The sequence below is a fragment of the Primulina eburnea genome, chromosome 7 (genome assembly GCF_022965805.1).
Source record: "Primulina eburnea isolate SZY01 chromosome 7, ASM2296580v1, whole genome shotgun sequence".
NCBI classification, from domain to species: domain Eukaryota; kingdom Viridiplantae; phylum Streptophyta; class Magnoliopsida; order Lamiales; family Gesneriaceae; genus Primulina; species Primulina eburnea.
The window spans coordinates 10,399,070-10,426,525 of record NC_133107.1 but is presented as its reverse complement, the minus strand read 5'-3'; the positions used below and the strand labels follow the sequence as shown (position 1 = coordinate 10,426,525).

General features: G+C 35.2%; 2 protein-coding genes across 4 annotated transcripts; both read right to left on the bottom strand.

The window, feature by feature from the left end:
• Positions 1–1,315: 1,315 nt before the first annotated feature.
• On the bottom strand, positions 1,316–8,871 carry LOC140837213 (DNA replication complex GINS protein SLD5). 3 transcript variants are annotated; one of them, XM_073203291.1, is made up of 6 exons: positions 7,800–8,159; positions 7,309–7,431; positions 7,134–7,216; positions 6,949–7,058; positions 1,892–1,967; positions 1,316–1,806 (listed from the first exon to the last, which is right to left on the bottom strand). In XM_073203291.1, the coding sequence occupies exons 1-6, from the start codon at positions 7,968–7,970 to the stop codon at positions 1,707–1,709; spliced, it is 663 nt and encodes a 220-aa protein (XP_073059392.1). In that variant the 5' UTR covers positions 7,971–8,159; the 3' UTR covers positions 1,316–1,706. The 3 variants fall into 3 exon arrangements, with proteins under 3 accessions (XP_073059392.1, XP_073059391.1, XP_073059390.1); XM_073203290.1 differs by lacking the exons at positions 1,316–1,806; positions 1,892–1,967 and adding exons at positions 1,992–2,899; positions 8,831–8,871 and having other exon boundaries at positions 7,800–7,999; XM_073203289.1 differs by lacking the exons at positions 1,316–1,806; positions 1,892–1,967 and adding exons at positions 1,993–2,899; positions 8,831–8,851 and having other exon boundaries at positions 7,800–8,006.
• Positions 8,872–10,456: 1,585 nt separating this feature from the next.
• LOC140836133 (transcription factor HHO3-like) lies at positions 10,457–13,838 on the bottom strand. Its single transcript, XM_073201543.1, has 5 exons — positions 13,516–13,838; positions 13,151–13,407; positions 12,580–12,832; positions 12,163–12,239; positions 10,457–10,968 (listed from the first exon to the last, which is right to left on the bottom strand). Exons 1-5 carry the CDS (start codon positions 13,658–13,660, stop codon positions 10,627–10,629), a joined length of 1,074 nt encoding a protein of 357 aa, XP_073057644.1. The 5' UTR covers positions 13,661–13,838; the 3' UTR covers positions 10,457–10,626.
• Between the last annotated feature and the right edge of the window lie 13,618 nt (positions 13,839–27,456).

The window sequence follows — 27,456 nt, the reverse complement described above, 5'->3', positions numbered from 1 at the left end:
TTTCTTCACACTCTCTTGTATTTTGTTTTCTATCTCTTGAGTTTTCACTGATCTTCATCTTATATTTATAGGCGCGAAGTTAGATCGTACAGTGAGAGTCAATTATTGTATCTGTTGCATTTTGAATTCGTTCCTTGGACTTTGTGCCTCGACTTTTCGACTGACCTTCTGAAACGTTTGTCTTTAATGTTCTGATGCAACGTTCATTATTGTCTTTTGACTGGACAATTGCTTTGTACCTTTGTGCATAGCTGGAATCCACTAGAATGAGCTTGTCATGATCTGCAACTGAAAGATTCTAACTGACGCTCCGAACTGGTTAGCTGAACTAATCTTCAGTTGGGATAGTGAAATTAGTTGACTCGTCAGTTGAACTGATTTCACTCTCGTTCAGTTTGAACTGGTCAGCTGGGCTCTTCATCAGTTCAACACTCCTTCGGCTGGCCAGGCTTCTGAGATTCTCCTGCTGAACCATATATCAACTGGACAATCAGCCGAACTGCTTGTTTGACGTATCAGTTCGACTGATTCAGTTTGTGCGATCAGTTGGGCCTTCAATTTGCGATGTAAACATCTCATAACTGATCCTAGCTTCTGCACACTAAGATAAATTATCAGTAACAAAAAATAACAAGTTTTGTTAACATCAAAATCAAGATTGCGAACTTGAAAAGTTCCAACACATTTTAACATTTATTACAGCATTCAGAGCACTGCCAGGACATCTAACAATTTTCAGGTTTTGGATTAATGAATCTTTTGTTTCGAGCACATGGAACAAAAGATGGATTGTAATTTCAACATGAATGGGTATAACACGAACTTTGATACATAAAAGTTTTGCTTTTATTTTGAAGAAAATATGTTGACAGTAAATTTGCTAAGCAATGTTTCATCTCAAATAAACCATGTCGTGATTAGTTTTATAAAATATGGTTTTTCAAGTTTAAAAAAAATAAGTTTTTTCAATTTAAAAAAATTAGAAAAAGTGACGTAAAATATGAAAAGATAATAATTAAATATCACTTGATTTTAAAAAAATAGAAATGAAAATAAATTATCAACAAAAATATCTATCAATCAAAATAGGTAACATTTTTAATTTTATTAGCGTATTTCCTTTATTGTTGTGATCATTACTGTGACAAACAAAAAATAATTGCTGGATTTGTAGCCACTTCATTTTTCTATCCACGGTCTTCTTATTTACAAAACTTATATAGTCCAGAACGTAGAAAAATATTTAAATCTAGTAAACTCCTATAAACATATAAGCTAAATATAGAACAGCGCAAAAAAAAAATTAATCCATATATTCAAACTAAAATTTGTTTGGAGATATATATCAAAACAAGTTGAGCTAAATTTGGGGATGTTCCATTTCCATTTTGTATAACAAGTTATTTGGTTACTTCCCATGATATTGAGCCTACAAATTTTTCATCATAAAAAATACAAAACAGAGAAAAAAATTCAAACAAAAAAATTAAGAAAAACTGCGGAAAACATGGTCTAGTTTCCAAAAGAAGCAGAACCATGAGGCCAAGTACATTACAAAATATGTCATGGTGGATAACAGTGGCTGAATACAATATCTTGGGTAGAAGATGCTGACTCGTCGCCTATACATCACCCAGTACTCCTTGCTTGCATGATAAAGTACCAATCTGCTTCCTCCCGAGGAACACGTAAGACACTTGATCAAGTTAGACTAGATCTATTTGCCCACTCTCTACAAGCGATTTAATAGATTTATAAGGCAAAGCATACAAATCATCGGCTTCAATGTTAACCGGCTCTTCACCACTGTTGTGTTTCAAAAAATTTGACATATTAGCAAACCTCTAAACGAAAAACTAAAAGTATTACAAAAATGCTACAGTGGAGTCACCTGTCGTCAAGTAGGACAGCTCCTAAAAACTTCTTGCTTCTGCAGACAACGTATGTATCCACCTTTGGCTTTGGAACTGAAAATACATAAGTAAAAGCAACTGACCACTTGATTTACAACGTCAAAACTTTGGAAAAAACCAAAAGATGCAAAACTGTACATAAGAATATAGCTGCTCTCTCACTAAACCTAAATGACTTATTTGGACTTTCTTATAAGATTTGTATTGTATAAGAATTGTCATATACTCTAATACAACTTTTCGCCTAAGCCTAAACAGAAAATCGGTTGAAACTGTTACGTTTTATCTGGAGCTCCTCTTCAAGTAAAAAACACAGATCACGATCAAAACAAGCAAAACACAAGTTTTTTTAATGCTTCAACTGCATTGAAACTTTAAAATTACTTCAACTACAATCACAGAGTCAAGTAAGTCGAGGAACCATGCAGTATAGTATTTAGAATGGTCTTTACAAAACTCAATACAATTGTTTGTGGACCTTGAAGAACCTTTAATTTGCAAAGTGAAGACGTTCAGTATGTGTACTGCAGAAATTTGGAGTAAGATTCAACTGCTAGTTGGATAATATTACAACCACATAATACTTGATACGAAAAATGGAAAATAGCAAAGGATTTAGGGTAATTTACTAGAATATATGTGTATTATAATTAACTAAAATCCTAAAGTTGAATACTATGTAGAATATATCAAAACATCCTTCCTTAGCCAAGGTAGTAACTTCATATTACAAACCAACTTGCATGGAATTCCTCCAGGATCTTCCAAACCCAAGGGGTGTCCTTACCCAAGGTGACCCCTTGGGTAGCACAATCCATTTTTTAGTGTATATTGACGTGTGGCAACCGCATCCATACTAATCTTCTGCTTGATAGCATTCAAAATAAGATCATTATCCGCAGCTTCCTTACTCTCATCAAACTCCAACCACAATGGCATAGAAATATTCTGTAACTCAACATATTCCTCTTTTCTAGACAGAGCATCTGCGACGCCATTTTTTGCCCCAAATTAGATAGCCGATGCTGCTAGTTTGGTATAGTTATTAGTTGCGTGAGTAAAATTTTTAGTGATCGATTATCAGTCAAAACAGTAAACCTTTGGTCCAACAAGTAAGGCCTCCAATGTTGAATCGCTAACACAAAATCCAGCAACTATTTTCACAAGTAGACTTGGCCAAAGCCCTATCCCCAACGCCTTGCTGTAAAATGCTATGGACTGCCCCTTTTGTGACAATACAGCTCCCACACCTTTTGCTGGTGTATTGCATTGTATTACAAATTCTTCATTAAAATTAGGCACCCGCAACAATGATGTGAAACTAAGGGCATTCTTTAACATGTTGAATGCTTCTTGAGCCTATATATTCCAACCAAATTTTTTTCACAATTTGGAAAAGATGAACAATAAGAATATACTATGAAATCGTATTGAAATGCAATTAGAGATAAACTATGTACAAGAGGAACTCTCCTCTTCCCCAGCCTAAGCTAGTAAACCACTCACCAAAATAAAATACTCATTGCCTAACTCAAAACAACTCTTTCCTCTTATATTCCCTTTTCCCCTTCCCCAAGTTATAACTTCTAGAATTCACTTACTAACTAGAGAATGATTTTCGCCCATTTTATTAAAGCCCAATACAAAATAACTCAAGTCCATAACAATACCACCATCTTGAAAATAAGCCTTGTCCACAAGGATGGAGCTAAGTTTTTATTTGCTATGAGTTGAGCATCCTCCCTGCCATAGAATGAATCAAGTGTTGTCCCTCCACTTTCAAATGGCTTTGAAAGAAGTGAAGCATCAATTCAAAGGATCTGAGCTTTATCAAAAGAGCACATTTCATAGATCCCACCCACAGTTTTAGATATATCCACATTAAGCTTGTTAACAAGAGGAAAAAGAATCCCCACTATAAATTCTACCAGAGGAGGAAAAAACACTATGACCTGCAGTACTGCTTGCATAAGCAATAAGGCTGGGGCTGGAGGATCTTGCTCAACCAATTGATCCAAGGCCTTGGTTAGACCTAGCTGAAAAAATGTCTAGCTGCCCAAAAGAAGCCTTACAAGCATATGTGACTTTCTTCAAAAGAGTTCCATCTCTCTTGTCCACTCTCCTGATTAGTATTGTTAAGATGATTTCCAAAGTTTTCTTTATACTTGTTATCCAACCCAAAACGTTTTTATCACAATGATCATCTTCATGTTTTCCTCCGAGAGTAACCCAAATGAAAAACTCTGTACCTTCTTTAGTGTGTTTCTCAGTTGATCCCCGCATAAAAAAATTCTGCAACTTTAGCTGCCAATTGTTGCTCAAAGGTGCTTTAATTGTCATGCCAACTGAAAAATGAAGATCCAAATTGCAGCAGAAAACATTCCTTCGAAAGCATTGATGTTGCCACATATACAACTTCCAATACTCAACCCAATCATCTTTAGGAAAAAAATATGAGAGCTATACAACGCCCATAACTTCATAATCTCCTCATGATTCAAGGTTATATATTGAATCCTAGCAGAATTTGGATGCTTCGAAATCACCGAAGAGAAAAGTAACTCCAGATTCCTCTTGAGGATTTTATCCAATACCTTCGCATAGCCCACTCTTTGTTCCTTGCATGACCTACCAAATAAAACATTATACACAACCATGGAATTAGTTCTACAGCCAACAATATCAGGAAACTACTCCAAAACAACAATTTTAAATCCTCTTCCGAGCCACTGAACTTTGCAACTGGTCGTTTGCTCCGACCCTGATTCTTTAACCCCAGCATCTTCTTGGTATGATTGTCGGTAAGTTAGCATTGCCTTGTTCAGCAATAAGTGCCCTTTTCCAATAAATTGGGCCCAACTGGACCCATTCAGCCCCCATCCCAATTCCTTTAGTGTTCTGGTAAAACCCTTTTCCTCTGGTCTTCCCTGGCTTATGACTTGATACCATAGCCCCAATACTTATAATTGGGCCAGGGGCTTTTTCAGTCCCCAGTTGTACATCCCTTGGTCTAGTAATGACACAACCCAAGTTTTGTTCTCAAGTCAGGATCCAATTTTGGGCTGCACAAACCTCAAAGTTGTCGACCTGAAGCCCTACACTGTATAGTGCACCGACCTTCCCTCAACGCTGCGAGACATTTCCATGGAGGCTTGGCCTTGTCTGGTGCTTTCTTCTTAAACCATTGGAACTCTTGGATCGTCGGCCCAATCAATGCCTTCGAAAGCCCTTTCGAATTCATGTAAATGACCTTCGTCTCTATCTTCTGAAATCATTGGAGCATTGTTTCCTCACGAACATACATGGAGTGACTGTTTAGAATTTGCTCCTTGGTCACTTCAATTACAGTCCTCTGCACCATTGATTTTTCTCTCAGGTTGGGCTTTCGTTTGATGCTCTGCAATCCCTCTTTTGCAAACTCACCTATGGACTCAAATCCCTTGAAATCCGGCTATTCAATCCCTCTGATGACTTGTTTCAATTCATCACAGCCTGGGGTCATTTTTTCTACCAACCGAGCTTTCTTTCCCATCCAACTGGTTGTCAAACTCCTCAACAAATTGTTCATCGAGCTCGACTCCAACATCTGCTGGCTCTTCTACTTAAGTTAGCTGTTGGTATTTACCTGTCGGTCCAGAGAGTAAATTATAGCTCACCTCCACGTGCTGTTTGTTGTTAGCTCATTGTTGTTTCTCTACATTTCTCATTTTCTCCTTCACAAACTGTTCCAGCAAACTCTTGAGGTCTGTAACATTCTCCTGGAACTTCCTTACCATTGAATAAACATCCTCTGCTAGTTTCAGGGCCTTTACTTCCAATGCATCGATCCTCTCATCCAGCTGTGTGGTTGTCGTTCTCTCGATTAAAGAAGCTAACAGTTCAAATGGGTTAGCCGCTTTTGTTCCACTGTATCGTTTAATATGCCCCTCTGCAAATCTCTCTCATGTGAGGTTGGAATTCTTCACCTTCATCCACCTGAACCAATGGACCGACATCCACTCCTTACAAATCTTATCTAAGTAATTTTAATCTTTTTTTTAGAGTACTACCATGAATTTAAAAATATTGCTCCGCTATTCCCAACCACCCCAATGTGTCAGTGCCATCAAAACATGGTAGTTCTATGCTCTTAATAAAGTGTCGAACCTCCTCATTCTCTGCATATCTGTCAGATTTGAAAATTTGTCTCATCGACGATATGCTCTTGGAAAATCGAATCCTGAACTTCATTTGTGTTATCCTCTTCTTTATGCATCCCCTACATCTCAGTCATTGTTTTGTTGAGTAAATCCAGGTTATACTGCATGTTAACTATTTTTCTGTTGCTTCAACTTTTTCTTCAGAACGCGTGGTTGCCATAAATCAGTCTCGGTCTTGAGATCCGGCAAGTCGGACCAATTACAACAACAAAATACTTAATGTACGAACAATGGAAATGAACAAAGGATTTAAGGTAATTCACTAGAATATATGTGCTTATAATTGACTAAAATCCCAGAGTTTAATACTCTGTACAATATTTCACAATATCCTTCCATAGTAAAGCTAGTAACTTCCATTACAAACTGAACAAAAGACACAACGACTAATCATTCCCAACCTCCCCGACTATATTCTCTCTTTTATTTTATATTCCTTCTAGAATAGTCGGGATAAATAATGGGCTTCTCAATATCTTCAAGGCTCAAATATTACAGGCATGTATCAGATAACACTTTTTTACACCCAAAAACCGGAATGAAAAAATCCATCATCAAAATAAAGCAAGATTTAAAATTGATAGTACTAATTTTACTTGCACAATAAATTAGAGAAACTGAGGCACCCAATTTAGACAATAAAAGTTCTAAAACTAAGGCATAGCTTGCAAAAACATACAATTCAAAAACAAGAAGCAAGGAAAGTTTGAGTGAGTGAGGGAGAGGGAGAAGGAGAGGGAGAGAGAGAGAGATTAACTAATTAAAAAACATGAAAGAAAACTAAGGAAAAAAGAAAGAAGCAAATAGTGAAATAGTGATAATAGTGAGAAGCTCACCCATGTCATCCTCTTCAGAGGCAGAAGATTGCTTCAAGTGGGACTGATACTGATTCGGCAATTTTGAGAGTACAGATTCTTTGAGATGATGTTTTAGGTCTTCAGCACAACTGTAATCATTGTCATCTATAAAAAAGATAATGTTCCAGAGCAAGATCTTTGTTAAAAATCCAAATAGAGTTCACCTGCGGGCAAACTTCTGTTCCTGCCTAGAAAGTTGATTCCAAAGTTCCGTAGTCTTTTGGATGTGAAATACATATTTTTCAATCTATCAAGAGGTTGATCAGAAATGAACAACGTTAGTAACATATTGAAACTTCATCCGACACAATAAAGCAGAAAGGCCCGATCAACAATCACCTTTTGAAGGCGGGTTCGAAGATAAGATCGGAGCAAGAACATGGTCCTTTCCAAGTCCATTTGATAAAGAGACACAGTAAGAGAATCAACACCATTTTTGTTAAAATCTTCCACAGTCTCTTCCTAAAACATAAGTAAAGTGAAGTGGGTTCACCACAGTTGATGGCAAATGACAAGTAAGCAAAAAATACAAATAAACAAAAGATCAATATTAAGTAAGAAAAAACATTTAGTCATATCACAAAGTGATCGAATTTCAATTAAAACTATAAAGCAACCCGAATTTCTATCCACAATCAGTTCATAAAGTTACATAGTCACTGAGATAGGCACAAGTGGCATTAAGAAAAAGAGAAGTAATGCAAAAATTCTACACATTTAAACCAATCCGCCAGTAGCAACTGGCCAAAACCGATAATGAATTCGCAAAATAATTGAAAAAGGACAATTCCAAGGCTAGCATTGGCCAAGAAATGTATAACATCTACTACCATCAATTGGATCTGCTGACGAGATCTATGAATCAATGCTGCCTCAAATTTAAGAATCTCCGGCGAGGCCTTCTCGTTCTTCCAAGCTCGCTTCAACAGCTCAGCATCTGTGGTCGAAAGTAGTGACTCGTAATCATCTGCCAATGACCTCTCTCCGACGCTCGACTCCATTTGCTAATTCGACAATTGATTCAAAGACCCTAAAACCTAAAATCGATGAGAAAATACTGTATTTGTGCAGTTGGTCAGAGTGTATTCAACCTAGCGACATTAGCATGTTGACTTTGGTATTTTGGCGAGTAAATAGCATATCTTCACACACAATATTTTATCCAACAAAAGATACTTTTGATATATATATATTATTCTATAATATATTATTAAATTTGTGATTATTAAGTTGGAGATCCTTAAAGTAACTAATTTTTAATGTCACGATATATTTTAAAAATTATAAACATTAATAAAGTTTTAAAAATTTAATATAAATCACGTGTAATTTAATTAGTGGATATAGCTTTATTTTCTAAACATTAGGTTCAACTCCTACTTTTCTCTTTTTTTTCTCTATTTTTTAAGTCACATATCAAAATTCACAATTAAATATAACCTAAATGAATTATAAAAGAATATTCTAAAACCACGAAATGCGTGTGCGTGCGTCGGTGTGCTAGTATATTATTAAAATTTAGTGTTGATGACATACAAATCTTAAAACATAAAATTTTCAACTTCACACTTTTATTTTTGAACATTTACATTTTTTTATTTTTCAACTTCTTCACAAACTATAAATTTACTATAAATCTATTATCTTCTTTGAAAACATAATATTTTGCAAATATTTATTTCGCTAAAACATCGAGTAAATTTTCTAATCAAAATCCACCCACTACTTTAGTTCACAGTTCACCTAAACAACATAAAGTATTATTGAATACGTTGAATGATCAACAAGATGGATGGCAATATGAATTATTAAAAAAAAAAATTAAATATTAAATTTTCTGTAAAAAAAGCGTGATAAAAACCTCACGTATACGAAGATATGCAGATCCACAACGCTAAAAGATCACACCGACGAGCAAATCTACGAAATTAATACGAAAAAATGTTAGTACAGAGTAAAAAACCCGAAACTGCAAAAAAATTGATAGAGTTTCGCTACTACCAGAGAAGAAAGGCGAAAATCGTGGAAGAAAATGTTCGTGAACTTCGGTAAATATAGAATAATAGCGACGGTTTGTGCAGAACCGTCGCTAGTAGCAACTGTTGTAAGCTAAACCGTCGCTAATGACGACCGTTTATGAGAAAGACTGTCGCTACTTGCGACATTTATGAGAAACCGTCGCCGATTTATATCGGCGACGGTTGTTTTATTACCGTCACTTATGGCGACGGTAATAAAGTTGTCGCTCATAGCGACGGTCTTGAGAAAACCGTCGCCGTGTATACCGTCGCAACATCGGGCTTTTTTTTCCAAAATAACATTTTATCATTTTGTGCCTATCAAATAACATGTGACGAGAAAATAAGCTTATCAAAATAACATTGTCTCGTAAATGTCTCCAAAAGTTAAATACAAAAAAATCTAGCATAAACTATTTAGATGCATATATAAGAAATTGACAAGTCTAATCTTGAAATACATTTTTTTTTTTCAAAATGGGTTTACAATTTATTAAATTGGACCGGTCCAATTATAAACCCATATGTTTTTTTTAAAATTTTTAAAAAACAATCGGGTACCCGATTGGGTAATTCGGGTAACAATTTTATACCCAAACCCGATCCGACAAAAATATAATCGGGTTCGGGTAAATAATTACCCGATTTTACCCGACAATTGCACTCGATCGGTTTGGGGGCGAGTGGAACCCGAAAAACCCGATCCGATTGCCACCCCTAATATCACGTCTTGATTTGGGACATGACACTACATTGAATAATTTTTACATCATAATAGGAGTTTTTTTACTCTGTCAAAACATCATATAAAATTGTTATAAAGTTTTGCTCATATACATTAATATTACAAATCAATATCATAGTAAAAATATTTATGTTGTCTTATTATTGCTCATATCCTTGGCAGAATGGTTTTAGTTTCAATTTTTTTTTAACACTCATACGTTAAATATTATAAATTAGTCCTGAACATGACACTATAATTATTGGTGAAGCAATAAATGCACATGCTAAAATGCGATCGAAACATAGTGTATGAGTTAGCGTATGATTTCAAATATTTGAATTGTACAATTATCATCCATTGGCTATATTTTTTGTAAAATGTAGGGGTGCTTAACGAGATGGGTCAACATGTAACCAGTCCTGAACTGTCAGTTAAGAACCGGTTGGAAGTGGTTTCTTGGAACCGACCCAAACCCATTACAAAAATGGTTTGAGGCGGTTCAGGTTCGGACAGGACCAAGGTTAGAAAATTTTAATTGGAAATAGTGTAATTCTTGGAGGTGGATTGTTGGGGAAAGAAGACAGAGAGTGATTGTAACATTGTGTTTGAGGGTTTTAAGATATTTAAATTGTACATTTATTATCAACTATAATTTTTTGGTAAATAAATGATATTATAAATATAGAGCCTCCCAATAGAATTAGCCAACAATTAAGATAATATTAATTAAACTTAGTGAACATTATCTCTAATTATGTCAAGTTTATAAAAAAAAATTACATCCAATGTGTATTCAGCAAATACAATGACGACCAGCCATCAAAATTTTAAAATAATCAAACGGAAATTTGTTCAAAATTATTACATTTGAAGATTACAAGTTTTTGCACATTTTTGCAAAATACTATAATTTCAATACTCTGGCGAGGCAGTGGTGGTTCCGATGGAGGAGGTGGTGACGAGTGACTGAGATTGAACATGGCCTTCATCGGGTCTACCTTTGTTGTTAAAATCTAATGCTTCGGTGTGATTTCTTTGTTTTGGGGATGCTGAGGTTTCCCGAAAAGGCTGAGATAGTGATGCTCTAGGGGCATAGGCTCCGGTGGAGGTGGCGCCACCCGATGCCTCGGCGGTTGTGGCCATTTTAGCGTATTCCGGTGATACCCATATACCTCCAACCACCACATATTGAGGGGGGTTGATGGTGGTGCTTCGAAACGAAAGGCTTGGCCTTCTAATGTGCAATCTATACTTCTGCAGTAGTCAGCAAGGAAATAGTCGTTGCATTTAAATTTGTAGGAGGAATATTAATCTAAGCAAACAAAAAAAAATAGATTCATTTTAATTTTTTATTTTACAAATGGCCCACTTCCAGAAAGGATATTATGTACAATTCAAATACAAAAATTATAGATTAAAATTATATTTTGTTAAATTCAGTTTTTCTTTGTATTTTTTTTTTGGTAGAAATTAGGAGTAGTTTTAATAATTGAATACGATAATAGAAAATATATATTTTTAAAATATAAGAGAAATTTCAGAACTATGGTTTTTGTTTTTGAAAGAGTTTCCAATTAATTTTTCCCCTCTAAACATTAATTTTTTTTAGGAAAATCATTTTTTTGTATCGAAGCTCTCTCCAAAACAACCACAATGTTTCTTTTTTCTAAGACTAAATCTAAAACATTACTAGCTTCGATTGTCCTAGAACTTTTCAAATTATATATATATTTGACTCCATCTTCTCATTAATTGTGAGCTTCTCATTAATTGTGGATATCTCTATCTCTAATTATGTAAAGTATAGAGATCAAACAATTTGAATTTTTTTATTTAGTCCTTTAAAAATGTGAGTAGAATGTGACATTTTCAAATTGTTTGATCTCTATACTTTACATATTTTTTTCATCTTATTTTTCAAGGCAAAAACTTATGTGAGACGGTCTCACGGGTCGTATCTGTGATACGGATATCTTATTTGGGTCATCCATGAAAAAATATTACTTTTATGATAAGAGTTTACTTTTTATTGTGAATATCGGTAGGGTTGACCTGTCTCACAGATTAGGATCCGTGAGACGGTCTCACATGAGACTCACTCTATTTTCAATCACAATAAATATTAGCAATAAATAACTTTACTCAAGCGTCGCTACATGATAAAAAACGTCAAATTAATTTTGAAGTGTTGTTATCAATCTATATATTCTTTTTGTAATACTTGATTTACTTAATATCTAATTAATACGAAATAAGAAAATTAAAATAATTTTTTTTACAAATAAAATTAATTAAACTAAACATTTAATTTAGAAATATTATTTGAAGATCGTCATTAGAAAATCCAAATTTATGCACTTTTTCCCGACAATATGAGAAATATTTGAAAAGGTAAAAAAAATAAAAGACAAGTAAAGAAAAAGCTATTTCGAATGAAGGAGGACAAACCTGTAGATGACTTTTAACTTCATCATTTGTAAGCCCATCAACCTTCATAAATTCCCTAATTTGTTTTGGAGTAGCAACTGCATAATTCAAGCAATTATAAAATCTATATAAATTCAAACATTTATTACATATTTGAATTTGAATTGGATAAAAATTATGATTGTTTAAAAAATTATATAAAATAATTATTTTTTCTATTTATTAATTTATTGAGTAGGTCTCTCGTGAGACGGTCTCACGAATCTTTATCTGTGAGACGGGTCAACCTTACCGATATTCACAATAAAAAGTAGTACTCTTAGCATAAAAAGTAATTTTTTTTTCAAAGATGACCCAAATAAGAGATCTGTCTCACAAAATACAACCTGTGAGACCGTTTCACACAAGTTTTTGTTTAATTTATTTTATAGTGCATACCATCTGGACCACCTAATTGTTTAAGGGCTTGCAAGAATCTTCGATGTAGCTCAGGTGACCAAGATCTTCTTGGCTTTGTTTGAGAGTGCCCTTCTTTCTCTCCCTTCTTCTTTCCATCGCCACGGCTGGTTTCTGCCGTGGAACTGGCGGAAGCCGGTGGCACTCGTGCGGATGCAGTTGGTGCCATGGCGTCACAACTTTTCTCTTTCTTGAATGGATGGAATGTACCCGTACTTCTATTTTTCTTCACCTCCTAAAATATCGGGAAAAGAAAAAAAGAAAAAGATAAAATTTAAATTGTTATCCAAATTAAATTAAATGAAACCCATGGAAAATTATCAGACATGTCTTGTAAATTGGCTATTCAAATTTGATTCCATAAGTCGTGAGAGTTTTAGTTAATAAATTGGTTTTTACCAAGTATATATTAAAATTTTAAAAAATAATTTATATTATATTAAGATCGAATTTTAACTAATCAAAAAACTAACTCTCAAAATATAGATGACAAATTTGCGGATCACTTCTCTCAAAAGCCAAATTTTAAGGAAAAAAAATTAGTTAAAATTACCAATTTGGCGGGTGAATCCGGAGTTTGATTCCATAGCTGAACAGATCTAAGCCAGTCTGATTTCTTTGAATTTATGTCATTTTTTGGCTTCTGAGAATCTTCTTCTTTGCCATCGGAATCACTGGAAACCCTCTTCAAAGGAATAAATTCCTCCAAAACTGGTAACTCACTCGATGTCTGTTCGGAACATGAAAACTGCACAGTTAAATTATAATTGCTTTCTGTTCCTGATAATCGCTGCTTGCATGCCGCAATTGCTGCCAAATTCCCAAATCCACAAAACCATTAAAAAGATATGGAATAAATTAAGCAGCAAAAATGAAGGGATCCAACCCAAGAAAATAAACGATACACCATTAGCAAACCTTGAGTAACAAGCTCGAGACAAAGTGGTAGTTCACGCTGGAAAACTTGAATCTTGCCACGTTCTTCCTCTAGAGCATGGATGTAACCTTGGGATCTCTGGTGGTTCTCCAAAAAATCATTGTGATTAAGGCTATTAATCAACATTTGGATTAATTTTTTATAATTCTGATATTTTTTCCACTTTATTTCCTCTTTTCAAATGCCAAGTTTATGGGATGATTAAGCCAAGAAAAATGTAGTTTAAGCTCGTTTTTTTTTTATAATAAGAATAGGTTTTTGTCACAGCATAGAGATATCCAGAAGAAGAGAATAAAAGAATCTGAGTAGGAATCACCAAATGGAATAAACTTTTGTTCACTTGAAAAACATAATTTAACAACATACTATATATACATGTAGATGTAACATCAACGAGCTTAATTATAGAAGAAATAAATAATTATTATGTATGAATTTAATTAGTCTTTGGTCGTTATTTATGTATTACTTTGTTATTAGACTTTATAGTCGGTTTATTTCATCCTACCTATGTGGGCATTGCCCCCATGATAGGATGGATGGTCAAGATTTGTCCATGCATATGTAGGACCCACAATTTTTTTTTGAAATTGTATGTTTGGCAAGATCTTGGCCATCCATCCTCTCATGGGGGCAATACCCATATGGGTAGGATCTCATTAACTAGTCAGAGAGAAGAGAGATCACTAATTAATGCATATAATAATTATATATTGTATATCAGTTTTGTTATTTAGTGCATCAGCTGTGTCAATTTCTGTGTTCATCAAGATGCGACACTTATTAATGAGATATACGAATTTGATATGATTCATTACATCTAATAGACGAGCGTCAATAATTGATTAATATAAATGTAGATAAAATTGACAAACGTAACTAACTAACTAACTAACTATATATATATATATATATATATATATATATATATATATATATATATATATATATATATATATAACCTTAGGAGAAAACGAGGGGGTGCGTGAGAGAACCGAGGCGAGACGGGACGTCGCGTACAAAGAATCTATGGAAGTGTGTGTTTGTGTGTGACAGAGGGAAGGGGAGTTTGAATATTCGAGTGGGTGATTCTTGAAATGGGGCTGCCATTATTTATATTTTGGATTAAATAATATCAATAATTTGATCCAACTCCTCCAAAAGATTCTGGAATATTACAAAGGCGATGTTTGGGTTACGGTTTAAAAAATATGCTTCATAAATAAAATATTAACATATTATTACATATTTTGTGAATTTAGAATATACATTTTTATTTTTTTGAATAAATTTATATTTTAATGTTTGTTTTTTGGTTGTTTCGCAAGTAATTGATATCGACATATCGTATAGTTTGATTACGGTAGTTTGTAGAAACAAAATTTAATTTCTCAAGACTCATATTTGAAAAAATAGGTTATAATATTTTTCGATCAAGTATTTCAAAACATATTTTTCATCACAATTTAATTTGTTTAATCGGACATAGTTATAAGAACTTTGCAATTCCTCAATTTTAAAAATATCATGTTCAATATAAGAATCTAATTTAAAATGCCTAATGAATTATTAATCAAGAGTAGGTCTCTTCTGAGACGGTCTCACGAATATTATCTGTGAGACAGGTCAACCCTACCAAGATTCACAAAAAAAAAACAATACTTTAAGCATAAAAATTAATATTTTTTCATGGATGATCCAAACAAAATATCGTCTCACAAAATACGACCCGTGAAACCGTCTCACACAAGTTTTTGTCATTAATCAAAGTCTTTAAATGTAAAATATACTGTGTAAAAAGTTATATATAGTTAGAAAAGTTCAAAACAAAATAGATATCATATTTGTTGTGTACCATAATTATCAATGTTTGGAAAGCAGTCGAAACGCACGAATGAACTTTAAAATTTAAATATTTAAGTTGCAAAATTTTAGTTATATTTATTGTATTCCATGAATCTGCTTTTGGGCTTTTATATCATTTTAGTTGAAGTGTTTAGAAGGAGTGTTGAATAAACACTTTGGATTTTTGTATTATTTTTGATATTTGAATTAGTTCTTTGAGGAACTGATCTTAGAATCTTGTTTTTCGATATGGATCAGTCAACAAATAGTAGTGCGGAATAAGACCGAAATATAGATTGAATACTTAGTATAAACTGAAATAGTAACAAAAATGAACATAGGAGTCCTTATGGACGGCCAGAGACTTGCAAATGCTCTTACGTCAACCCTTCTATCACAAACATATGATTTCACTAAAAGACTTTGATATTTTACAACAGATTGTAATAATCCTCTTCAGTGATCGTACACAATACCAAACTGAAACTCTTAGTCTTACAATTCTTATACAATTATTAACTGAAACGTTCTAAATTGGTAGCCTGAATGCTACTGATAAGTACAATGAGTGTAGAGCTTGAGTGTGCAATCTGTATCTTGATAAAATACTCGTGAAAGGTATCGCAACTAATTGAAGGTTGTAGTTTGATTACTTTGTGTGTTCATTCGTAATTACTAGTCTTCTTCAACTGATTCGATCAGCTACATATAGTCTTCGATCCCAAAGGTCGTATTGAAGGCATTTAATGAACATTTAATTATCAGTTCAGCTGGGAATTATTAGTTGTAACTGATATCAGTTACGAATACTTCAGTTGCTAAGGTTTTTCCAGTTCAACTAGAACGAGGTCTTCAGTTACGATTACACAACTGCTCGATCAGTTAGATTTTTCAATTCTCTTCTTGATTAATTTGTCAAACTTTGAAACTTATAATATTCCAACATATGTATTTATCTATTTTTTTTATATAATAAATATTTATATAAAATAAGAATACATTAAATATTTTTATTAAATTTAATTTATTTGAAACAATTTTTATATTTTATTTTTAGGACCTAGCCAGACTTAATTCATAAGGGAAACTCAACAATCATTCGTAACTAATATTCCGATCATAACTTATATTCTAATATTAACCGATCTCAAAGCAAAATTAATGGAATATAACAGCTCAAGGGCCATTAATTCAAGGATCACTGAACAATTCATCTTACTGAATCAGTCAGACATTTTGATGGACACTATCTGAAGATTTCCAGAGTATTCTTTTGAATATCAGAGTCCAGCGGACATATGAGAGAAAATCTTCATAACAGCTTTCATTCCGTTAGAAAGTCTGAGTAATGCGCACATTGAATCATATTATTTTTCAGAAAAGATGATAACATGACACAACGACCTCTCTACATGGAAATCACTATCAGATTCAAAAAGGCGAACTTTGGAGTTGAAACCTATAAATAGACCTGTTGGATGAATTTTCAATCTCTCCTACAATTTTGAATTATGTGCACATTATTGTGAGTATCAAGTTTTGAATGTCTAACTGATCGAAGTATTTTTCAGCACAAACTTAATTTGTTTTATTTGATCATTGGAGGATCAATTCGTACTAGTGTATTTCCTGGAGAAATATTTCTAATTGACAATAACAATTTTATTATTCATTTTGTTTAAGTTGTGATATTTTTAGTTTCAATAGGCTAGGAATAAGCACGGCTGAAATGAGTTGTTGTAAATCACTTGTAATTACCAAAGTTTTCTAGTGAAATCATTCGCGAGTGGAAAAAAGTGACATATGACTTATTCAATTCTCCGAACATCCAATTTTTTTTTCATTTCATTTTATTAGCCTAACTATTATTTTATTTAGTAATTTTTGGTGTTCAAATAGTTTCAGTAATTTTTTTCCGCATAATACCCAACTACATGTTTATTGATACCCAACCGATGATAATTAGAATTCAGTGTTGCTAACCCAACCAAAATTATTGAGATTTGTATTCACCCATCAAAACCAATATCACGATTCTAACATTATTCCAACCCAAAACACCAAACTGCTTCCACCACCACCTAGAAACAACAAATGCCACGAGGAAATCGACTTTAATAAAAAAGGAGAATATGTTCAAAGGAAGTCGAAGGGGAAATCAATATTCGACCTGTTGATCAGGAGATTAAATATTCCCTACATGTATGTGATTAGTTTGTGAATTATGTGTTTGTTCGATTTACACTGCTAAGTGTGTTTTGGTGTGGAGATTTAGCTTTTGTCGATGGATTTTCATTCACAGCATTGACAAATTTGCATAACATCTAAACCAATCAATGTTTGAAGAAGGAAAAAAACATTTTATTCTAGCCAATTTCTATTCTGTTGGAGTACTGTTTTCTCATACACAAGACGCAATTGAAGTTTAAAAACTTTCAAAGATATTCTGTTGGTGCTCGAAGGAAATAATTTTCAAAATATTTTGTTTGGATTAAACACTGTTCTTCGTTCTTTGAATTACATCCACTATTGGAGACTGCATTCTTAGTATAGATCGCACTAGATACGGAATGCGACAGAACCACGACATCAACAGTGGCAATCGACAGCGGCATGTGGAGGAACTCAGCCACAGACATAAGTGAGGAAGAGATAAGAAAAAATATATCACGATTCCTAATACTAGAATTATACTATATAGATCACACTAGATATATTTTCTTAAGTGAGGAAGAGATAAGAAAAAATATATTCTACATTTTTTGCAACTGATTAGTATGTGGTCAACAATTGAAAACTTATATTTCATTGACTCTCAATAAAAAAAACTCACCAGGATTCCTAATACTAGAATCCTAATAGGATTGTAGATTATGAATTATCACGATTTCAGGACTCTTTCTTTATTATGTATTTTATTATGTCAAAATTGTGTATATTTTCAACTTTTGAATAGATATTACACGATATGATATCTATTAGTTATTCATTCAAGTATTCTAGACCATTTAGAATATTCCTTAGTCTCTTGATAAGTAGTAGTCAATTAATAATTATTATTTAATTAATAAATTCTAAATTCATCAATAATTAATTGTGACTTCAATATAATTCTAATAAAAAAATCAGGTATCACATATATGACGATGATAGAAATCTCGTTATTATGGTGAAAATTGAAAATTTTGAAGGACAAAGTTTCTCACCGATTCATTTTTGGCGGCTTCCAATTTTGAACTCCTTTACTAAATTATGTTATTGCACTCTAATTACTTATTTAACTGTCAAGTTAAATTTCACAACTATTAGAAATACGTTTGATCTTCATCAAATTACAGTCTTCAAATTCAAATCTTTGAATTTGACTATCTCAACGAGAACATTTAGTTCAATATTTAAGTAATTATCAATGGTTCAGAGATACAACTAGCTGTTGATTCAAAATTTCATGTGATTAAGGACATCACTTGTCTTTATTTTGGCGCAATCTAATTACCCTCATTTATTCATCAACTCTTCGATCAAAACATCAGAACTCAAGTTTGATTATTCCCATCAGATCCTAGTAAGAGTGACTAGTATCATTGACCAATTATCCCATAGATATAATTGATAGTGCCTGCAAAAACCAGTAAGTATATTTAGCATATGGTACAGTCTCTTCAACACATATATCCGATCGAATCTGCAATCATTTGTATACTGATAGTCAAATGAATTCGATAAAGTGTGATGTATCTATTACTAATCATAGTATCATCGTATGTGCAATTAAGGAAACACATTTCCATAATACACATGTCTTACCCTGGCCAGAGATTTCTTGCATTATTAACTCATCAGATCACAGAGAATATCCACACTCATATGTAAGTTGTGAATCCCTGATTACCCATATATATGATTAGACATATTCATGCCTATATTAATGAAATATGCCATTAACATCACAGATGTTAATCTCGAATTCAAACAACTTTTATCCTTGTTTTTTATGACTGGAATAACTAAGAACGATTTTAGAACATAAAATACAATTTCTAATGAATTTCATGATCTACGTTACAAGATATACCTCATGATACTATAATATATTCAATGACTTTATCTATGTATATTTCATCGGTATACATATAAATAAATGTCGTAATTGGATAAAATCGTAAAACATTATTAAAATAAAGATTTTTTAAATAAATCAATAAATCCCAAGCCACAAGTTTCATATAAAAACCGTATAAAATCGATGCATAATAGTTGATCTATTAATTATCATGCAAAATCGTTCAATATACATATCATGATGTGATCGATGAGAAGAAAAAGGTATAGGGCGTGCCTTTGCGTCTAAACGCTCGGAAAATCGAACCGAGGAAGTGATAGACGAACACCGGAGGGACGGGACAATAATCCTACTGAAATCTCCTTGAAAATGAGACGAAACCTGCTGGTGTGAGTGGTGCGTCCGAGAGGGACTGAGGAGGCTAGGGCTTGGGTGGGAGTTTGATAATAAAATGAGTGACTATTGAGCATATGTTTTAAAAATAATGAGGTGTAGTGGGCTTGTCCCAAAAATCTACTAAAACAAACACATTAGGCCCAATAACACACATGTAAAATTTTCGTTTTAGTACGTTCTAAAAATATTACCTGAACCCTAAAAAAGTAATCTGATTAGCTAAAAGTCGACTGCCGGTTTAAAATATGACTCAACGTGTAAAAATATCCTAAAGAGCCCATTTTCAAAAATTACCTATCACACACATCATATATTAAATAATTAAAAATAATTATTTAATAAAAATATTTCCCTTAAACTGTCCCCGGTCTTCGTTCCTCGTTCGAGCATCGAATACTGCCAAAAGCCATATATTATGCAATTCTAGTAAACCATGCCATATAATCATAAAATCATGTCATAACCATGCAATAAATGTATTTAAAACATTTAATTAAGCATTTTTAATAATATAGCATTTTCAATAATACACTAGATTTTCAAGCAGTTAGGTTACGTCGCTTGAATTTTCTAAACCTTACAATTCCTCCCCTCTTAACTAGAGTTTCGTCCTCAAAATTCAAACTTTCTGAAAAGTTGTGGGTAGCGACTCCTCATCTTCATCTCGATTTCCCAAGTAGCTTCCTCCTCGGAATGATTTAGCCACTTGACTTTTACCATTTTAATCACTTTGTTCCGAAGTCTCATTTCCCGTCTCTCCAAAATCCGAGTAAGGTATTTCCTCGAAATTCAGGTTCGGTGTCAACTGCAGAGTCTCATAATTCAGCACATGCGAATGATTCGACATGTATTTTCGCAGCATCGAGATGTGGAACACATTATGAACTCCAGCGAGATTCAGCGGAAACACAACTCTGTATCCTAGCGTCCCAACTCTCTCAAGAATCTCAAATGGTCCTATGAATCTATGACTGAGTTTGCCTTTCTTGCCAAATCTCATTACACCCTTCACATATGCAATTTTCACAAACACATGGTCACCCACTGCAAACTCTAGATCTCTGCGTCGCTTATCTGCATAACTCTTCTATCGGCTCTGAGAAGTCTTCATCCTATATCAGATCTTGACTACTAGCTTTGCAGTCTGCCTGAAGATGTTTGGACCCAATTCTGCCATTTCACCTACCTCATCCCAATAGATCGTTGATCTACACTTTCTCCTATAAAGTGCTTCATAAGGAGCCATACCAATAGATGCTTGATAGCTGTTGTTGTATATGAATTCTACAAGAGGTAACTTTGGCTTCCAGCTGCCTTGGAAGTCGATCACTCAAGCCTTGAGTAGATCTTCCAAGATCTAAATCACTCTCTCAGACTGGCTGTCGGTCTGTGGATAGAAAGTTGTACATAATAGCAGCTTGGTACCCAATGCCTGATGCAGACTCTTCCACAACGAAGATGTGAACCTCAGATCTCTGTCAGATACAATAGACACCGGAATTCCATGCAATCTGACTATCTCTCTGATGTACAGCTCTGCCTACTGACCCATGGTGAAAGTCTTCTTAATAGGTAGAAAATGTGCTGATTTAGTGAGCCGATCGACTATCACCCATATGACATTATGTCATCCAACTGTCCTGGGTAACCCTGTCACAAAATACATCCTGATGTTCTTCCATGTCCACTCCGAAATAGAGAGCGGTCTACGCTTTTTTGCAGGTATCTGATGCTCTGCCTTAACCTACTGACATATCAAGCACTCAGACACAAAATCCAAAATATATCGCTTCATGCCCAACCACCGATACAAGGATTGTATATCATTATACATCTTCGTACTCCCTGGTGAATGGAGTACGGGGTGCTGTGTGCTTCCTTCATAATGTATCCCTCAGTGAATCACCACTGGAACCAACAATCGGTCGCGATACGATCTATGCCATCCTGGACAGAATACAATCTCAGACCCTTGAACTCATCCCTCAGTCTCCAGTTCTGCAAGTGCTCATCAAATGACTGACCTTCTTGAATCATGTCTCTCAGTGTCGACTGAACTATCAGGGTATAAAGATTAGAAGCATCGCCCATATCATACACTGCAAGCTTGAATATCTAAATCTCTGCTTGCAATGGCCTCTGAACTGACAACTGAGCTATCGATGCATTTTTCCTACTCAACGCATCTGCGACTACATTAGCCTTTCCCGAGTGGTAGCTATGTCGCAGTCATAATCCTTAACCAGCCCTAACCATCTCTGTTGCCTAATATTCAGCTCTTTCTGGGTGAAGAAGTACTTCAAACTTTTATGATATATGAAAATCTTTCACTTCTCCCTATACAGATAGTGTCTGCAAATCTCCAGAACGAATACTACTGCTAATATCTCGAGGTCATGAGTCGGACGATTATTCTCATGAAACTTCAGCTGTCTCGACACATAAGTTATCACTCTGTCATGTTGCATCAATACTGAGCCCAAATCGAGCTTTGAAGCTTCCGTGTATAGCACATACCCTCTTTGCCCTGATGGCATCGCCAGAACTGACACCTAAGTCAATGCTGGCTTCAGTTTCTCAAAGGTCTCCAGGTACTCTGATCCCCAAATGCATTTGGCATTTTTATTTGTTAAGGCAGTCATGGGTACCACAATAGAAGAAAAGCCCTGAATAAACTTCTTGTAGTACCGAGCTAGACTCAAGAAAATGCGAATCTATGTCACACTCTTAGGCACTGGCCAATCTTGGACTGCCTCAACCTTGTTGGGATCAACCTCGACTCCTTCAGGACACCACTTTGTCGAGCCAAAACTCGCACTTGCTGAACTTGGCATATAACTTTCTGTCTTCCAATGTCTGCAGGGACGTTCTCAAGTGCTGATTGTGCCCATCTCTGATCTTCGAGCAGATCAATATATCATCTATAAAGACTATGACGAACTGATCCAAATATGGATGAAATACGCGATTCATGATATTCATGAATATCACTGACACGTTAGTCAATCTGAAGGACATCACCATAAACTCTTAGTGCCATAATGTGTCCTGAAGGTCATCTTGTAAACATCTGCCTCTCTCACCTTCAGCTGATGATATCTTGAACGAAGATCTATCTTCGAAAACACCGATTCTCCCTGCAGCTGATCAAATAAGTCCTCGATTCTAGGTATAGAATACGTATTCTTGATGGTAACTATGTTTAGCTCTTTATAATCGATGCATAGTCGCATATTGCCGTCATTCTTCTTTTCAAACAGTACTGATGCACCCCATGGAGAAAAACTCGAGCGTAAAAAAACCCTTGTCCAGCAAGTCCTGAATCTGATCTTTCAGCTCTTTCATCTCTACAGGTGCTTTCAAAATCGGCAATGTATCCAGCATCAACTCGATAGAGAAATCCACCTCTCGGTTTGGTGGAATGCCAATAATGTCATCAGGAAAGACACTAGGAAATTCTCTGATTACCTCGACATCCTCTAATATTTGATCGACTGCCTCAGTTACTGACACAATGCTTGCCAGAAATGTTTGGCAGCCTCTCTTCAAAAGTTTCCTCGCACAAGTATAGGAGATAATGTGCGGCATCTGCTGGTGCTTTGCTGCCTAAAAAACGAAAGACTTCCCGCTGGGTGGTCGAATAGGCACTGACCTCTGCCAAAAATCTGTCGAAGCTCCATTCGAAGATAGCCAATACATGTCCAGAATGATGTCGAACTCAGGCATCTGTAACAGAATTAAATCTGCCTGCACAAAATTTTTCTGTAATCTAAGCTCTAAACTTTTCACTATATTTGAAGTAAACATCTGATCACCAAAAGGAATCAGTACTCTAAAGCCCAAATCCATGTCCTCTGGTATAATTCCCAGTCGCTTTACAAATATCTCGGATATAAATGAATGTGTAGCTCTCGAATCTAGCAGTGCATAGGTAGCTGCACCTGAAATAAATATCCTTATTGCGACAAAAATACCATCAAAACCGTTCCAGCCTAATAAATTCAAGAAATTATATTAGTAATAGCCCATAATTCTCGAAAAATTACTCCAATATTTGCTTAAAAGTTCCGAATTACACAAATTGTCCCACATAATTTCGCAAAATTACATTTCGGTCCTTGCATTCCTCTAATTAATCACAAAAATCTCCTTAAAAGTTTCGAGCAATAACTAGCAAGCCCTTATAAATTTCGGTTTTTGTCCTAAAGGCAATGAACTTTTCGGATTTTGCAACTTAGTCCTTGCATTCTCGGTTATTGCATTCTAGTCCCTCAAGTTTTCGGCTTGTGCAATTACACTCTCACTAATTCTTAAATTACTTCAATTCAACTCTTTTACCAAATAAGGTTCACATAAAAAGTTTAATTTTTTTAAAATACAATGTCCTTTAAATCCACCTAATTAGAGCATGCGACCTAAATTTTCCTCTAAGTTCTTGATTTCCAAAACAACTCTTTTGATCAATTTAACATTTAATGCAAATCAGGAAATGTAAAAATGTTAAGTAAATAGGTTACCAGTGATTAATGTCATGTCTGGCTCTGCTTCGGCTTCCTCGGCCTGCATAACATAAGCCCAGCCGGTATTGGGTCCTTTGTTCCTCGGGGAATCATCAGCCTTATGACCATCTTCTTTGCAGATGAAGCATTTGAATGTTCCCCACATGCATTTTACTGGAATGGAAACATTGAACTGATTGCATAGCTGTCATTCATCCTGTTTTGCGGCACCTGTGTTTTGAGGGGACTTCTGCTGCCCCGGTTTCTTAAACTATCCTTCATGCTTCTGCTGCCCCTGATTTCCTAGAGGCCATGTGAACTGCTTCTTTTGGGGATATGAACTCTGCTGAGCCTGGTGCCTCTTCCTCTGCAACTCCACATCTATGTCTATTAAAGCCTGCTCTGCCTGAAAGGTACAAGAAGTGGAAGCATCATAACTCGCCAACCTCATCAGCATAACATCGACAAATGGTAGTTTTGAGGCCATCCATGAAGTGCCTCAGGTTCTTTGCAGCGTCCCTAGCAATAATGAGCACAAACTGACAGCCCCTATCAAACTTCCAAATGAATTCTGCTACAGAAGATTCCCTTGTTGGAGACTCGTGAACTCCCTAGTCGCCCCCTGACATCTGGAGGGAAATACTTGCCGTATAAAATGTCTTTATCCCACGTGAGAATAGCTAGATTAATCCTGTGAGCTGCTCCTTCCCACCACAAAGACGCATCATCCCATAGCATGTAGGTGGCACATCTAACCCTGTCAGCATCCCCCATTCAAGATATATAATGTGTAACTCCAAGGACCTGAACCAACCCTCAGCCACAAACGGGTCGGTAGTGCCACTGAACTCCTTCGGATTCAGCCTCCTGAACTGCTCAAAAATGTCCTGCCGAGGCCTAGGAGCCTGCTGGGTTTTCTCCATCAATCGATCTATGCCTTCCAAAACTCGGGTATCGGGGTTTCCAGGTGGTGGTGGTGGAAAACCTCTGCCATCTCCAATATTAGCATCTCGCCTTTACGTGCTAGGAGCTCTTCTGGGAGGCATATCTGCGGTTAAAAATCCAAAAGTGTAATTGATTGAAACTGTTGAAAACCAAATTCTGGATTCTGAGTTTGACAAACTGATCAACCAACTGATACGCGCAAGTACATTCAACAACTGGACTTAATAACTGAAATCAGCTGACTGATCAGTTGGAAACTGATCAGTTGATATATTCAGCCGTATGCTAAGCACCCTTCAACTGAACATGTCTCGGGAAAGAACAATCAACCGTCAAGAGACATAGAAGATTGCAACGCCGCACTTCAATCAATACAGCTTAGAACAACGCATTTTGGCGAAAGCATTTAAGACGCCGCATCACAATAAATGAAGCAAACAATGTCCAAGGAATAATCAAGTAGAAATCAACGGATACAAAGATTCAAATTCATCTCAAGTTACCGTTGGAGAAAAGAAGCTTATAAATATGACAGAAGAACAGCTGAAGAAGGCAGTCAACACTATTCAAAAGCTTGCTGTCACTCTGTCAAAATCTTAGCTCACTTTTTTTACTTGGTATATTCGTAGCAGTTAAGGCTACAATTTGAGCTCACTAGCAAGTTGTAATAATCGTTGAAGTTCGATAGTGCTAAGATCAGTTACACACTGAGAACATTCTGTTAAACTAAGAGTTTCAGTTTTTGGCAGTGTTAAGTCCAAACTAAAGTGGGTCAGTACAATTCTTGTATTTGATCAAAGTCTTTTAGTAGATATCCTATCCTTGAGATAGAAGGGGTGACGTAGGAGTAATAAAATTCTCCGAACATTCAGAAACAACCCTTGCCTACTTTATTTCAGTTTCGTATTCTATCTTTCAGTCAGTTATTTTCCGCAACTACTTTAGTTTAACTGATTGTCATTGACCAACAAGATTCCGAGAATCAGTTTGTCACTAAACTGAACTCAAAATTAGAAAAGACCAGTTTTAACTGTGAGTGTTTATTCAACCCCCCTTCTAAATACTCTTGATTCGTTAATCGATCCTATCAAGTGGTATCAGAGCGGTTGAATTTTGTTCTTGAATACTTTTGATCTAAAAACTTGCCAGCATGACTTCATTCAACAAAATTCTCATGTTCTCCAGAGAAGAATTTGATGATTGGAAAATCAGAATGCAGGCTCATTTAGCTGCACAAGATGATGACATGTGGTATGTCATAACTGATGGACCCATGAAGATTCTAAAAGCAAATACAACAGTTGCCATAATAGAAGGGGCACCACAAAGAATAGAAAAGCCCAGAGATGAATGGACAACTGAAGACAAAAGAAAAGCAAATCTTGACAATGTGGTTAAAGACATTCTGTACAAAACGCTGGACAAAGTAGCTTTTAGCAAAATAAAGATGTGTAAAACAGCCAAAGAAATTTGGGAAAAGCTGATCCAGCTGTGTGAAGGAAATGATCAAATCAATGAGTTAAATGCACTTGGAAAAGTGTATACCAATAAAGAAATTGCACTAAAAGTAATGAGAGGTCTTCCCAAGGAATGGGATGTCAAGACCATGGCAATGAGGAAGTCCAAAGATCTGAACCAAATCGAACTTCATGATCTGTTTGCTGATTTAAAGGCCTATGAATTTGAGCTGCATACCAGAGAAGGAGAACCATCTACCTCTGCAGCCACAACTGCTCTAGCTGCTGTCAGAACTGAACCAATCAGTTCAGTCGAAAAATCTGCTGATCAGTTGAGTAATGATGCTATGTCATTGTTCATCAAAAAATTTGGTAGGTTCATAAGAAAGAATCAAAGGAACTTCCAGAAGCCATACCAAAGGAACAATTCCAAAGATGAACCAAATGCCTGCTATAACTGTGGCAAATCAGGTCGCTTTATTGCTGATTGTCCTAAACCCAAGAAGGACAGTCAAGGCTCAACTGATAGAAGAAAGAAATCATATGAACACAAAAGAAGACCCAAGGAAGATAAGAAGGTCTTCAGAAAGAAACATGAGGTATTCTTAGCTGAAGAAAACAAATTTAAATGGGCAGAAACTGACAGTGAAGAGTCGGAACCAGAAAGCTCATGCAGTTCTAGTGATGATGAGGAAGTAAAGTGCTTGATGGCTAATG